At 54.8% G+C, this 13,128-nt stretch overlaps 4 protein-coding genes across 4 annotated transcripts; all 4 read left to right on the top strand.

Moving 5' to 3' along the window:
* Positions 1-4,246: 4,246 nt before the first annotated feature.
* BROUX77_005932 (uncharacterized protein) lies at positions 4,247-6,823 on the top strand (the record flags this gene model as incomplete). The annotated part of the gene is made up of 1 exon (XM_073750860.1): positions 4,247-6,823. One exon carries the CDS (start codon positions 4,247-4,249, stop codon positions 6,821-6,823), a length of 2,577 nt encoding a protein of 858 aa, XP_073603802.1.
* Positions 6,824-7,517: 694 nt separating this feature from the next.
* BROUX77_005931 (uncharacterized protein) lies at positions 7,518-9,449 on the top strand (the record flags this gene model as incomplete). The annotated part of the gene is made up of 3 exons (XM_073750859.1): positions 7,518-7,665; positions 7,731-7,736; positions 7,876-9,449. 3 exons carry the CDS (start codon positions 7,518-7,520, stop codon positions 9,447-9,449), a joined length of 1,728 nt encoding a protein of 575 aa, XP_073603801.1.
* Positions 9,450-9,806: 357 nt separating this feature from the next.
* Positions 9,807-11,423, top strand: BROUX77_005930 (uncharacterized protein; the record flags this gene model as incomplete). The annotated part of the gene is made up of 4 exons (XM_073750858.1): positions 9,807-10,203; positions 10,383-10,718; positions 10,790-10,917; positions 10,992-11,423. The coding sequence occupies 4 exons, from the start codon at positions 9,807-9,809 to the stop codon at positions 11,421-11,423; spliced, it is 1,293 nt and encodes a 430-aa protein (XP_073603800.1).
* Positions 11,424-11,791: 368 nt separating this feature from the next.
* Positions 11,792-12,837, top strand: BROUX77_005929 (uncharacterized protein; the record flags this gene model as incomplete). Its single annotated transcript, XM_073750857.1, has 3 exons — positions 11,792-11,823; positions 11,921-12,357; positions 12,440-12,837. The coding sequence occupies 3 exons, from the start codon at positions 11,792-11,794 to the stop codon at positions 12,835-12,837; spliced, it is 867 nt and encodes a 288-aa protein (XP_073603799.1).
* Between the last annotated feature and the right edge of the window lie 291 nt (positions 12,838-13,128).

Raw genomic sequence — 13,128 nt, 5'->3', positions numbered from 1 at the left:
ATCCTGGCGACCTTCGCAAACCCGCAGTTCACAAATAATTGAGAAGTTGGTATTGAAGTTGCTCCAGATTAAAGGATGAAAAGGAAGTACACGCTTTCCATTCAGACCTAGTAAAAATAGGGCCAATCCCTCTTGAGGCGTGTGTAACTATGAACATCAAAACTTGAAAAACACGTATTTTCCCACTATATTTTCACAAGATGAATTCCATGGGTGCAATCTTCCTGTAGATAGGATATCATACCGAAAGAAATCTCAATAACGAGCAAAGGTGGTGTAGTGTAGAATGCTCAAGAAGACGACGATCGTAACGGTGGTGGGAAACTTCATTTACCTGTCTACTCGCGAGGGATTCTCTGCATACGACAGACTCGTATAACGAGGAAAAAGAAAAGAAAAGCAAAAATAGAAGCCCAGGGCGGCAAAATGTAATGTGCACTAGCACTGGAGACACGGGAAATCGAACCCCAAACCTCATCCAAGCTATGAAGTCCTGGAGCTTCAACTTTTTGTTGTTGTTGATGTGTATTTTTACGCCGTATGCCAGGGTTCACTAGTCGAATGATATTTTCAAGAAGACTCGTATGTGTCCGGTCCCCAAGCCAGGGAGAGACCGTCGAGAGCCAAGGGCATACACACTCATCTCACTGCTACCGACCCCGGGCAAAGGCCTGGAGCGACTGGTGGCAAGAAAGCTGGCCTATGAAACCGTGAAAAGAGACGTCATTCCCAAGAGGTACGCTTGTGCGATTCCAAGGCGCGCGTGTTCAGACCTGTTGCTTAGTCTGGTAGACGAGATCGAACAGGGTTGGGAAATGAAGAACGCAGTGTCGATAGCTACATTCGATGTTAAAGGAGCCTTCGATACTGTCACGCTAAACCGCATGGTCAACCGACTCCAGGAGGAAGGGTGGCTAATAGCACTGTGCAAATGGACAAGGTCGTTCCTACAAGGACGAAGCGCAGCGCTAGCGATGGACGGTCATGTCACGAACACGAGATAGCGGGGAGACTCACTACCCCAAGGGTCACCGGTCTCTCCAATTCTCTACATGCTATTCATGGCCCCTATATACAGCTCTCTACCGGGAGCTAGGGGTTACGCAGACGACGAATGTGTCCTGTGGCCTTCGCCAGATTTGAAGACCAATGCACAGGGGTTGGCTATCCTTTTGGAGCGGGCTGATAACTGGTGCAGATAGAATGGCCTACAGTTGAACCAGGGAAACACGGGGATCCTGCACCTCATGAAAAAAAAACAGGCAGGGAACCCTCCCGTGAAGTTACCGGATGGGAACTTATTGAGGCTACGCTACAGGGCAGCACTCTTCGCTGGCTTGGACTAGAGCTGGACAGGAAGTTAGCGTTCACTCAGCACCGCGACAAAACGATCAGGAAGATTGAGACCACGGCTAGCGGGTTGGAACTCCTCGCAGGATGCCATAAGGGAGCCCCCCCGGGCCTTTTACTACATGTAGTGAGAGCCTGTGCAGTCACCAAACTGACGTACGCTGCGGCCGCCTGGTGGCCAATGCACAGGGAGCAAAGGATTGCCACGAAAGTTAAGCTATGTGATATAGCCCTCAGAAAAGCGATCCGAGCAGCCTTGCCAATGTACAGAACGACGCCAATCGGACTGTTACACCGCGCAGCGATGATTCCGTCAGTAGAGATCCTCCTCGACAGCAACGCTAGAAGAGGGGCAACTCGACTGCACAACCTCGACGACGCCCACCTGTGCAAGGACTGGGACATTGGAAACAGAGTTCAGACTCTCTCTAGGCTCCTGCCCAAGACGATACCTAGCCCTGGCGGGGTGAGACCTGCAAAGGAGAGACCAGAAGACCCCATTGAAGCAAAGGGCGACAAAGATGGGGAAGTAGCCAGACACCGAGAGGACCTGCGCATGGCGTGGCCAGATACGGTGTGGGCCTACTCAGGCGGGCGAAGATCAAAGACAGCGACGTATGGGCCGGGTGGACCCTTGCGGTAGACAACACGACCTGTGCTGAAGGTAGCAAGCCATTGGGCATCTGGCAAGAAGTGACTGACGCTGAGGCAACCGCAGCTCTACTCGCCGTGCAAGCGTCCCACGAGCTACCGCAAGAGACGACCGGCGACCTTTACTTGTGTCTTGACAACAGGGGCATTGTGAACCGTCTGAACGCAGAAGAGGGCGACCTGGTGACATCCCAAACAGCCATCGGCGAGACGAGACGACTCCTAGCAAGCTGGAAGCTGAGACAGGGCGGGCTCTTCGCGCCAAAGGCAAGAGTCAGATGGATACCGGGCCACAATGACATCCCCGGCAATGAAAGAGCCGACCGGTCAGCCAGAGGGGTTGCTGGGACTAAAGTTGGCGGACTCGAGATGTTGCTCTCCAGAGCAAAAAGGTGGTGCCGCGAGCAAGCCGCCACAGAGCTCAAGACGTGGGGGGGGGGGGGGGGGGGGGGGGCACAGAACGGGCCTTCCCATATAGACAAGCCAGAGCCCGTCGAACCCTAGAAGTTCAAGGACTACTGAGAACACGTCCGACTCGATATTGGCACATTGATGGCAGCAATTTCTGGACACGGCGACTTTGCCACGTACCACCAGAGGTTTGAGCACACCGGGGCCGCTCGCGATTGTCCGAGATGTGGACAGGAGAAAACTTCGTGGCACCCGTGGACGTGTGACTCGATCCCATAGAGGCTATGGCTGACGGAGAGACTCATTAAAAAGCTCCTCCCTACAGTCAAAGGATGTAGGCAGCTCCTCAAGAAGTTGAAGAGGGTGGGGGAGGAATGACCAGGACCAGCTGTGATGACGTTTGGTGTGGTGTGGTGTGATTTTGTATTTCTGTTGTCTTTTACTTGTTTCTTTTGCTTGTTTTCCTGTTTTCTTTTTTTCATTTTTTTCATTACCATAGTCTCCATGTATTCCCCCTGATGTATCTTGCGCTAGGAGGTGCTTATCACCCCAGGGAGATCCCGAGTCGGCGTCTACGGTTTGTTTGGAGCTGAGAGACTACGGTTATCAAGACGGTCCGAAGCGGAGGTTCCCGGCAGCCGGTTCAGCCGCCGCCAGGTTGCCGGGACCTGCCTGCTCATTTTATGAGTGTTTGACGAACACTCCGATCGATGTAAATTAAATGAAATGAAGTAAATATAAAAACGGTCCGGCGAACCAACCTTCCCTACTATAACTATCGGGGATATCTGTGACGTCGACTTCCCCTGCTTTGGGTCTTTTCTCAGGGTTCCATAATTCGAACAACATAGTCCTGGTGCTGTTGCCAGGACTGTTATTTGTAAGACGACAATGAGCTGTAAAGCCCCCTCCCACTTTGAGAGATTCACCTACTATCGTCTCGTCTCCCTTTTTCACCAGCTTCACTGGACCATTTGCCCTCATCATTGCCGCGTATCTATCAGCCGGTAGAGCCGTCCTTTCAATTTAGGGATACGGTCCGAGAAGCTCGGGGAGTTCGCCTTTATACTGCCAACAGCACTTTTGCCAGGATAGTCTCGTTAACGGGAGGCAAAAGACCGACCTACTCTGCTAGGCCAAAATCCTGTGCCCATAGGTCTTGGCCTTTCAGATTTTGGTCACACACTAACCATCGCCAGACAAAGGCACTAAACATCTGCATTTGCAACCTGCATGTACAGTCTTAGAAAGCATGAGATGGATTCTCAGCGGCTTTTGAGCTGGATCCGAAGAGGCAATCGGCCATCAAGATGCTGCCGGTGTGGTCTGACGGTCCTTCTAAGCTGACACTGGTATCAAAGGATAGGAACAAATAATGGCGGTAAAAGTACAGACCATCAGAAAAGAAATCCCTCAAAATACGACCTTTGAACTGTCTTTCAACGTCGTCTTTTGTCAAAGTTCCAACTGTTACGCAGGTTTCACAAGGTGCAGCGCTAAAAAAAGAAAGTGCACCCGTGTAACAAACAAAGCAGGAGGGTCCTGCCGAGAAACCCCACAACTAGATATCACGTGACATGAGCACCCAGATTAACTATACAACCCTGGCTAGCCACCCTAAAGACCACAACTTCACTTTGCATAAACAAACCTCCTATCGCCATCAACGAAACTCACCAATTATCATCGCACGTCCTCATCAACTGTCGAAAACCATCTCACAGTACTCCAATACTCCATTTCAGGAATCACCCACCAACCTTTTTTTCACTACTGACTTTTAATTGGTCTTTTGTTCCGTTTCTCTTCCTTGATTACACTTCTTGTTTTCATCATGGAGTCCCGCGAACTACCACCCGGAGCAGAAAATGACTTGGTCCAACAACTACAAGAGGCAAAAGAAGAGGCCAGAAAAGCCAAAGAAATGGTAGAGAAGGCTAATGAGAGGGCCGAGAAGGCCGAGAAAAGGGCCGAGAAGTCCGATGAGCGAGCTGAGAAGTCTGAGGAAATCGCGGAGAAGGAAAGACAGCAACGCCTAGAGGCCGAGAAAAGGGCTAAGAAGGAAAGACAAATCTCCGAGAAGGAAAGACAACAACGCCTGGAGGCTGATGAGCGAGCCGAGAAGGCCGAGGAAAGGGCTGAGAAGGAAAGACAAATCGCCGAGAAGGAAAGACGCAAGACCCGACCAAGCACACTGTCCTCCTACATCTACTACAACCACTCCATGGGCTTCCAGACGCTGAATGTGGAGGCCAAAAACTATTCGACCGCTACAAATGCCACTTCTATCGCTAAGCGTTATTATCCTCGAAAGCTCCAGCCATGGCTCGAGTTTCCTAAATTTCATGAAGAAAGGTTTTCTGCCCTCAATCAACTATGCAAAGACGACCATATCTTTGAATCATACACACTTACTGCTGGTTGTCCATTCTATCTCAAAGGGGTGAATATTGGCAACGAGGGATCATGTTCCTTGTTTTGTCATATGGTCACTGAGCGTCCTGTTAAGCACATCTTTGACTATTACCTCCAACAAAGGCCCTGTGGTGTCAAGGAGATTCTTTTCAACAAAAGTCCCAGCCTCAAGCAGACATACATGGACCATATACAGTCAACTCAATTTCAAGATGATATCAGTTTATTTCCTGAAGGGCCTGACTTTGATCTGTCTTATGACGAACCATTGATTGATGGAGATGCTCCAAATATCCCACTCGACGAACTCGTCGATGATGAACAAGGTCCTTGTGTGTCCGTGGCGGTCTTGCCTCTAAGGCCTAACCCTGAAAACACCGACAAAAACAGCCCAGCAACTGACCACAACGATCGTGACGGTCCCCAAGCTCAGTCTGCTACCGGTCCCAAGTCGGGTCGTAAACGTGCTGCTTCATCCCTTCATCCCATCGATAGTTCTCGTCCGGCAAAGATTCATGCTACCGGTCGCCAAATAAGACTGGATGCCATGTGCTTTGGCAAAGAACAACTGGATACCTCTAAAGGTCTTTTTGTGGTGGAGTACAAACCTCCACAAAAGATGGCCCCTGATGTCCTCCGACGCATTCTTAACAAAGACAAGGGGACTGATGATTCCATCTTTGAGTGTTGTATAGAATCCAAGTTAGTGGAGCATTTCTCACAGGACGACTCAAGTCTCTTGGACCTTGACGCGAAAGACAAACGGCAGTTCCAGATTGCTCATGCATTTGTCGTCAAAGCTTTGGTACAGACCTTCCACTACATGATTGCCACCAGAATTCCCTATGCGACCTTGACAACTGGCGAGTGCACTGTTTTCCTGCATCACAGCCTATCGGAGCCTGGGGTTTTGCAATACCATCTTGCTGTTCACCGGGATGATGTATTAGGAATTCCTTTCTATAAATCTGCTGACCCTCCACCCGATGACGTCATTGCTGCAGCGTATGAGAACGGAATAAAGAGGACTGCAATTGCACTGACATCGACACTACTAGCCTTGGCTCTCGAGTACGACCCAAAAAACGACCCGAATTTTAACAAAACGCTCGATCTCCCCATCTGGGCTGACTCACCATCTAAGGATCAGAAATCCTTGCCTGACACCAGAGACGGTGACTCCGCAAAACAGCAGGATCAAGGCAATTCTTCGAGCCATGTTGAAGGACAAAGCGATCGGCAAACTTCAGATACTACGACTCATGCAAGCCTGGATCTCGTTTCAGAAGTACATACAGATGCCCCGCTTTTGCCGTATTGCACCCATGAATGTCTTCTTGGCCTGATGCGTGGTGGCTGGCTTGACGAGCATTGTCCCAACTTTGACACCCACAAAGCCGGGAGCCAAGGTCCCTCTAACTTGTTCCAGCGACACCCGATCACCCACAAAGAGCTTCGGTCTCTTGTCAAATCGCAGCTGAACATGGTAAATCGCTCTGGATTTGAAGTCCTGCGTGGAGAGAAGGGTTTCTTTGGCAGTCTTGTCAAGATCACTCTGCAGCACTATGGTTATACGTTTGTTGCAAAGGCGACCATTTCCTACTGCATGCCGCTGCTGCGTCACGAAATTAAAGCCTACCGTCGCTTAGAATCTCTACAGGGCATAGCTGTGCCCGTATGCCTCGGCCACGTACACTTGGACTTGGGTATATATACAGGATGCATTGCTGAAGAGCTTTTGCTGCTCTCTTACGCTGGAAGACATGTCCGCGATCTCAATGATGTCAAGTCTGAAGTGGACGAATTGTGTCAGATGCTGCGCGATGCAGGCGTTGAACATGGTGATGTTCGTGAGCCCAACGTTGTGCTTGACCCTGAATCAGGAACCTTGATGCTCATTGACTTTGACCGAGCCGAGTTTCACACGCCTGCTGCGCCTCTACGACTCCCCTCGAGATCTTCTATGCCATCAGCGAAGAATCAAAAGATGGACTAATATGTCTTTTTACGGAACCCAGGACGGGCACTCCAGCTGACGCCGAACCGTGAGGCGTTGGGTAGGCTTTGAAGGCGCAGGTGCGGGCGGTAGAGCATGTTATGTGAGCGCCATGTTTCTGATGTTTGTATTCTTTAGCTCTAGATGATATTTGCATGATATTTAAATGCTTTGAAGTTGTCTACATTGAAATAGTTGTGTGATATCACAAAGCAGATATTGTATATTTACTAAACTACCGTCAGACATCATATCTAAATAAGTTTAAATGGCAAGCCAATCCTGCAGGAATCGCATGGTGGATATCCCAAACCCTAAATAACAGTCAGCCCAAAGCTCCAAGGGCTGCTAGCAGCTGCTGCAGCGCCCCGCCACCTGGCAGAAGTTCAAACCAGACCCCAAGCTCGGTCCTCCAGCCGACACATTTAACGATCTGGGGTAAACCAGGAACGTCATTTCGTGAGCGTTGTGCCGGGACCTCATTTAAGGGGCATAGTCATCGATTTGGCTTTGCTCGTTCTTTCTAGCGACGTCGCCTGTCATTTTTTCCTACGTCGCGTTGTTATTCCCGCTGCGGTTGTTTGTGTAGTGATTATCGTCGCCATCCATCTACGGCCGACGCCACCTAGCTGCTCCACCCAGTATAAGACGCTTTGTTCCAACAAACCCATCCGCCTGTCGTCTGTTTCTTATAATGTCTGCGGACGACGCCGATGCCGGCGATGATGCCGAGCATGCGCTGCTGGCAAGGTACTCCGGCGAGGATGTCCGGCCCACCAGCCGCAAGGAGATTGCCGGCTGGTACATGTATGCCTTTGCGTCTGAGGTCTATGTCATTTGCGGTGAGTTCTTTGCGCGTGCCTACCAGCACGGCGGTGCCGTCTTGCTAACTGTGTCTGGGATCTAGGAATTTGTGAGTAGCCTCGTACCACCAAATCGAAGCGGTGTAGGGCGCCGCCTCCTGCTCCCCGGCCGTCGAATTTGCTCTCCCCTCTCCTCCGTCTGCATGCCAAGCCTCTTCCTGCTGACGTGACTTTATCTCTCCGCAATAGCCTCATTCATTCCGATCCTACTCGAGACGCTGTCGCGCGAAAACGGGCATCTGCTGCACCACCCGGAGCGACCATGCCCGGCATCGCACGACCGGCTGGCGCGCTCTGGCAGCGGCGCAGCGACGGCCGACGTCTGCGTGGTGACGTTTCTGGGCTGGGACATCAACACGACCAGCTTCGCCATGTACACCTTCTCGGCCAGCGTGCTGCTGCAGGCGCTAGTGGTGGTCAGCATCAGCTGCGCGGCAGACCACGGCACGGGCCGCAAGCGCATGCTGCTTGGCTTCGCGGCGCTTGGCGGGCTCAGCGTCATGAGCTTCCTGTTTGTCACGAGCCGCACGTATCTGCTGGGCGCTGCCCTGACAGTCATCTCTAATACGTCGTTTGGCGCGTCGTTTGTGTTGTTGAATTCGTTTCTGCCGCTGCTCGTGCGCAACCACCCCGACATCACGGGGCTCAAGGACGCCCGCGCCAGCTCGCACCCGCACTCCAGCGACGATGAGCCGCTGGTCCCCGGCGACCAGACGCCACTGCTGGACGGCGGTGCGGCACCGTCGGCGTCAGACATCACGTCAGTCGAAATGCGCCTGTCCAGTCAAATCTCATCGACCGGCGTCGGCATCGGCTACTGCGCAGCGCTGTTCGTGCAGCTGCTGTGCATCGGCGTCGTCGTCATGCTCAAAAACACCACGTGGTCGCAGCGCGTCGTGCTCTTTATTGTCGGCCTGTGGTGGACGCTGTTCACCATCCCGTCGGCGCTCTGGCTGCGGCCGCGGCCAGGCCCGCCGCTGCCCCGCGCTCTGCGCCCAGACGGCCGCGCGACCGGATGGCGCACGGTGCTCAGCGACGCCGGGCACTCGTGGGCGAACCTGTGGCGCACGGTCAAGCTGGCGCGGCGGCTGCTGGACGTGGTGCTGTTCCTGGGCGCGTGGTTCCTGCTGTCAGATGCAGTGGCGACGACGTCCAGCACGGCCATCCTCTTTGCCAAGACGCAGATGCACATGTCGACGTGGGCGCTGGGCATGATCAATGTCATCTCGACGGTGGCCGGCGTCGTCGGCGCCTTCTCGTGGGCCCTCATCTCACGCGCGCTGGGCCTCCAGCCGCACCACACCTTGCTTGCGTGCATCGCGCTGTTCGAGCTCGTCCCGCTCTACGGCCTGCTCGGATACCTGCCCGTCATGCAGCGCTGGGGCGTCGGCGGCCTGCAGCAGCCGTGGGAGATGTACCCGGTGGCCGGCGTGTACGGATTTGTGCTCGGCGGGCTGAGCGCGTACTGCCGGTCGGTCTATGGCGAGCTGATCCCGCCTGGGTCCGAGACGGCCTTTTACGCACTGTATGCCATCACGGACAAGGGCAGCAGCGTGTTTGGCCCGGCTATCGTCGGCTACATCATTGACCGGTCGGGGGATATCCGGCCTGCCTTTTGGTTCTTGGCTGCCATGGTCGGCCTGCCGGCTGTATTCATCTCAATGGTGGACATTGGTCGGGGGAAGCACGAGGGCGAGAGACTAGCGGCACAGTTGGATGGTTTGAAGACGCAGGACCTGAGCGCCGAGACTGATTCTGAGTAGGCCAGAGAGGAGCGCCATTGCCATTAGGCCTACCTTTGGTTTTGGGCCCGGGCCAGGAGAAGGAGGGAACTCGGGAGTTTGTTTGTCTCTTGCATGTTTTGTCTGTTTCGTTACTGTTCGTTTTCTTGATGTCCTCGCTTTACTTTTCCCTATAACTATCCATTGTCAATGGGTCTGACGTCATAATGTTTCAAGGCCGTGCGCAATCCTAATGCAGCTGATAGCAGCTGATAGCAGCTGCGAGGATGCCTTAATTTCATTCCAACCTCCAATGAAGTCACGATAGTTAGCGTAGCTTTGTCGTATTCTGGTCTGGCCTTTTCTCTTGTAGATTTCCTCACCCGATAAAAGCCCACTATGGCCCGCTTCAAAGCGCAAAGTAGCAAAGCGCGAACCAAAGAGCGACCAGAGCACCACGCCAACGGCATCACGCGCCAAATGCAATCAAAGTCCAAAAGGTCCAGTGGCGCCTCGGGTGCCGACAGCCCTGAAACGCTGCCCGTGTCATACTGCCCGTTCAGCACTAAGCTGCTGCCGGACGCGCTGGATGCGGCGGAGCTGAATGTGTGTCGGCGCTGCAAGACGGACTTCCGCGCAAAGGAATCGGCGCCTGGTACCCAAGGCTTCAGCCGCTACCAGCCGTTTTCGTTTCGCGCGCGCGGCGCGCTTGAGACGCATGCGTCGTTGGACGGAAAGTTTGTCGTGGAGCCGCGGGACAAGTGGTACAGTATGACGCGGTACCAACACTTTAAACGTACGTGTTCCGGGCGAGGGGGGGGGAAGGGGCGTCAGAGCACAACTTTAGCGACACGCTTTCACCCCCCCCCCCCCCCCCCCCATCCCCTCTTTAGCAAATGGAGAGCGCATGCTTGCTTCGCGTCGGACAAATCAAGAACTAACCCGTCCCACACGGTCCTCGACCATGTGATACAGTGAATAGCATCGAGTTCCGCGTCGGCATGTTTATCTGGGTCGCCAACGACCAGACAGCCGTGATGGAGGCGGGCAACGTCGAGCAGCAGCTGGCCGGCCCAGCACCCAACATGGCCAAGAAGCTGTCCGAGTACGGCTGGGTCGGGCGCATCCTTGAGATCCGCGCGCACGACGAAGACAACGTGTTTGTGCGGCTCGTGTGGATGTACTGGCCCGACGAGCTGGTGCCGTGCCGGCTGGTGGGTGGCAGCGCCGGCGGCACAGCCGATGGCTCGCGCATCATCCAGGGCAGACAGCAGTACCACGGGTGGTCTGAGATGATTGCTTCCAACCATAGTCAGTTAGGACCAAGCTGTGCGACAACGGGTACATGCGTAGACTAACTTGTAGTTCTTTTTTTTTGGCAGTGGACATTATCAACGCCATGACGGTCTCGGCGCGCGCCACCGTCACGCACTGGAAAGAAGACGACCTTGAGAGCCATTCATGCCTTTACTGGCGCCAAGCCCTGGACGTGCGCACCTCGGAACTCACGGTACGTTGGCTTCAGAGACCCCCTCCCCCACCCCAAGCCCCCGACCACGCACCAGGACTGACCCGCACGCGCAGGCCGTCGCACCGCGCTGCATCTGCCGCGCGCCCGAAAACCCCGACGCCATCCTTGTCGGCTGCCCCAGTGACACGTGCCGCGAGTGGCTGCACGACACCTGCATCCTCGACTCTGTGCTGAACCATACCTTTGCCCGGCTCGGCACCACCACTGCGCACCTGCCCAGTAACCCAGCCGAGGCGCCACCGCCCCACACGACAGAGACGGCAGCGGCTGCAGGGATGTCACGGAAGAGCAAGGGGCCTACGCGGCCATGGCTAGGCTATTTTTCGGCGCGGTTGGTTCGGGATGAGGAGAGCGAGGCGCTGCCGGGGGCCTCGAGACATGCGCCGCCCCTAGTGGAAGTGACGGATCTACGCGGACTGGCACACGGTATTAAAGTGTGGACAGTGGGAGTTTCATGTCTGTTCTGCGGCACAAAGATCGAATAGACAAAGTGCAGGCGGAGAGGACGGATGGGGATGAGGTTACACATAGATACCCAACTGCACGTTACACTAATAGAATGATTGGAACAAAAAGAGCAATAGCTCAAGAAGGCCGGTGAAGTTGGGCGGGGCACGGCAAGGCTGAGAGGCACTAGTCGCTCCACTTTTGAGGGAGCTCGGGGCGCAAGGCGGCCAATCAGAAGCCATAGGCCTGACTGGGCCCAAGCTTCCAGGGGAAACCCCGCGGTTTTGGGTTAAAGGAGCTTGGGAGAGCTTGCTGCGATCTTTCTGGCCTCTTTTGAGCTTTGCTACTGAGCAGATATTTCCTCTTGTCTTGTCTACAGCGCTACACGGACAGATCCTCATCGAAAATGGCAGACATCGATCCCTACGACTCGGCAATGTAAGCCGCGCCTTCTCCTGACCTCCCCGCCCCGATCGCTCTGGCCCAATCTGTCTGCTAACCCAAGACCCCCCTCCCCCCCGGCCTCGACACGCAGGGACTTGCTCCGCCGACTCAACCCAAAACACACCAGCGAGCACCTCAACGCCATCATCTCGCTCGCGCCGGACCTGACCGAAGACCTGCTGTCGTCGGTTGACCAGCCGCTAACCATCAAGCGCTGCCGCCAGACGGGCCGCGACTACCTCCTGTGCGACTACAACCGCGACGGCGACTCGTACCGCTCGCCGTGGAGCAACCAGTTCGACCCGCCGCTGGACGGCGCTGCCGGCGGTAGCCTTGGCGGTGTCGGGGCCGATGGTAATGGCGGCGCTGGCGAGGGCGCGGTGCCCAGTGAGCGCGTGCGCAAGATGGAGATCAAGGCCAACGAGGCGTTTGATGTGTACCGCGAGTTGTACTACGAGGGTGGTGTGAGCAGCGTGTACTTTTGGAACCTGGACGACGGGTTCGCCGGCGTCGTGCTGCTAAAGAAAGGTGAGTCGTAGCAGTGCCCCCTCCTTCTTATAGGGCCCACCCAACCCGGCCCCAGCCATGCCTTTGCTAACTACCAGCACAGCTTCTACGCCCGGCACGGCCGCCGAAGGCGTCTGGGACTCGATCCACGTTTTCGAAGCCATCGAGCGCGGCCGCACGACGCAGTACAAGCTGACAGCAACCGTGATCCTCTCGCTGTCATCGGCCACCGCCGCCCTGGGCGCCATGGACCTCAGCGGCAACATGACGCGGCAGGTCGAGGCCGACCTGCCCGTCGACTCGGACGAGGCGCACATTGCCAACATTGGCCGGCTCGTCGAGGACATGGAGCTCAAGATGCGCAATCTGCTCCAGGAGGTCTACTTTGGCAAGGCCAAGGACGTCGTGGGCGATTTGCGCAGCGTCGCGAGCTTGAGCGAGAGTGCGCGCGAGCGCGACGCGCACCGCGAGATTATCGGAAGCATGCGCCGTGATGATTGAGCTGGGCACGGGAACAGGTGAAGAGGGAGACTCGGCTGAAGGCCGGGGGGCAGAGCGGTGTGACGAAGGTATTTGCGCTGCAAACAGTTCCTGTTTGGCGTTAGACAGATATTCTTGCTCTTTTTTTTTTCTTTTTCCAAACTACAATTCATTACAAAGACACGCATGAGCCAGGTCTGCTGGGAGCCACATGAACAGCCACAACCACACGTATAGACAGACGACAACTGAATTAAGGTATCGAGTCTTGTATTAAATGATTGTTTTGCACACGGCGGAGAGCACAAGCCC

This window comes from Berkeleyomyces rouxiae (assembly GCF_048999995.1).
Source record: "Berkeleyomyces rouxiae strain 22BRR77 chromosome Unknown BrBRR77_ptg000007l, whole genome shotgun sequence".
Taxonomy (NCBI): Eukaryota; Fungi; Ascomycota; class Sordariomycetes; order Microascales; family Ceratocystidaceae; genus Berkeleyomyces; species Berkeleyomyces rouxiae.
The sequence above is the reverse complement of the archived record's forward strand: the minus strand, read 5'-3'. Positions and strand labels throughout refer to the sequence as shown.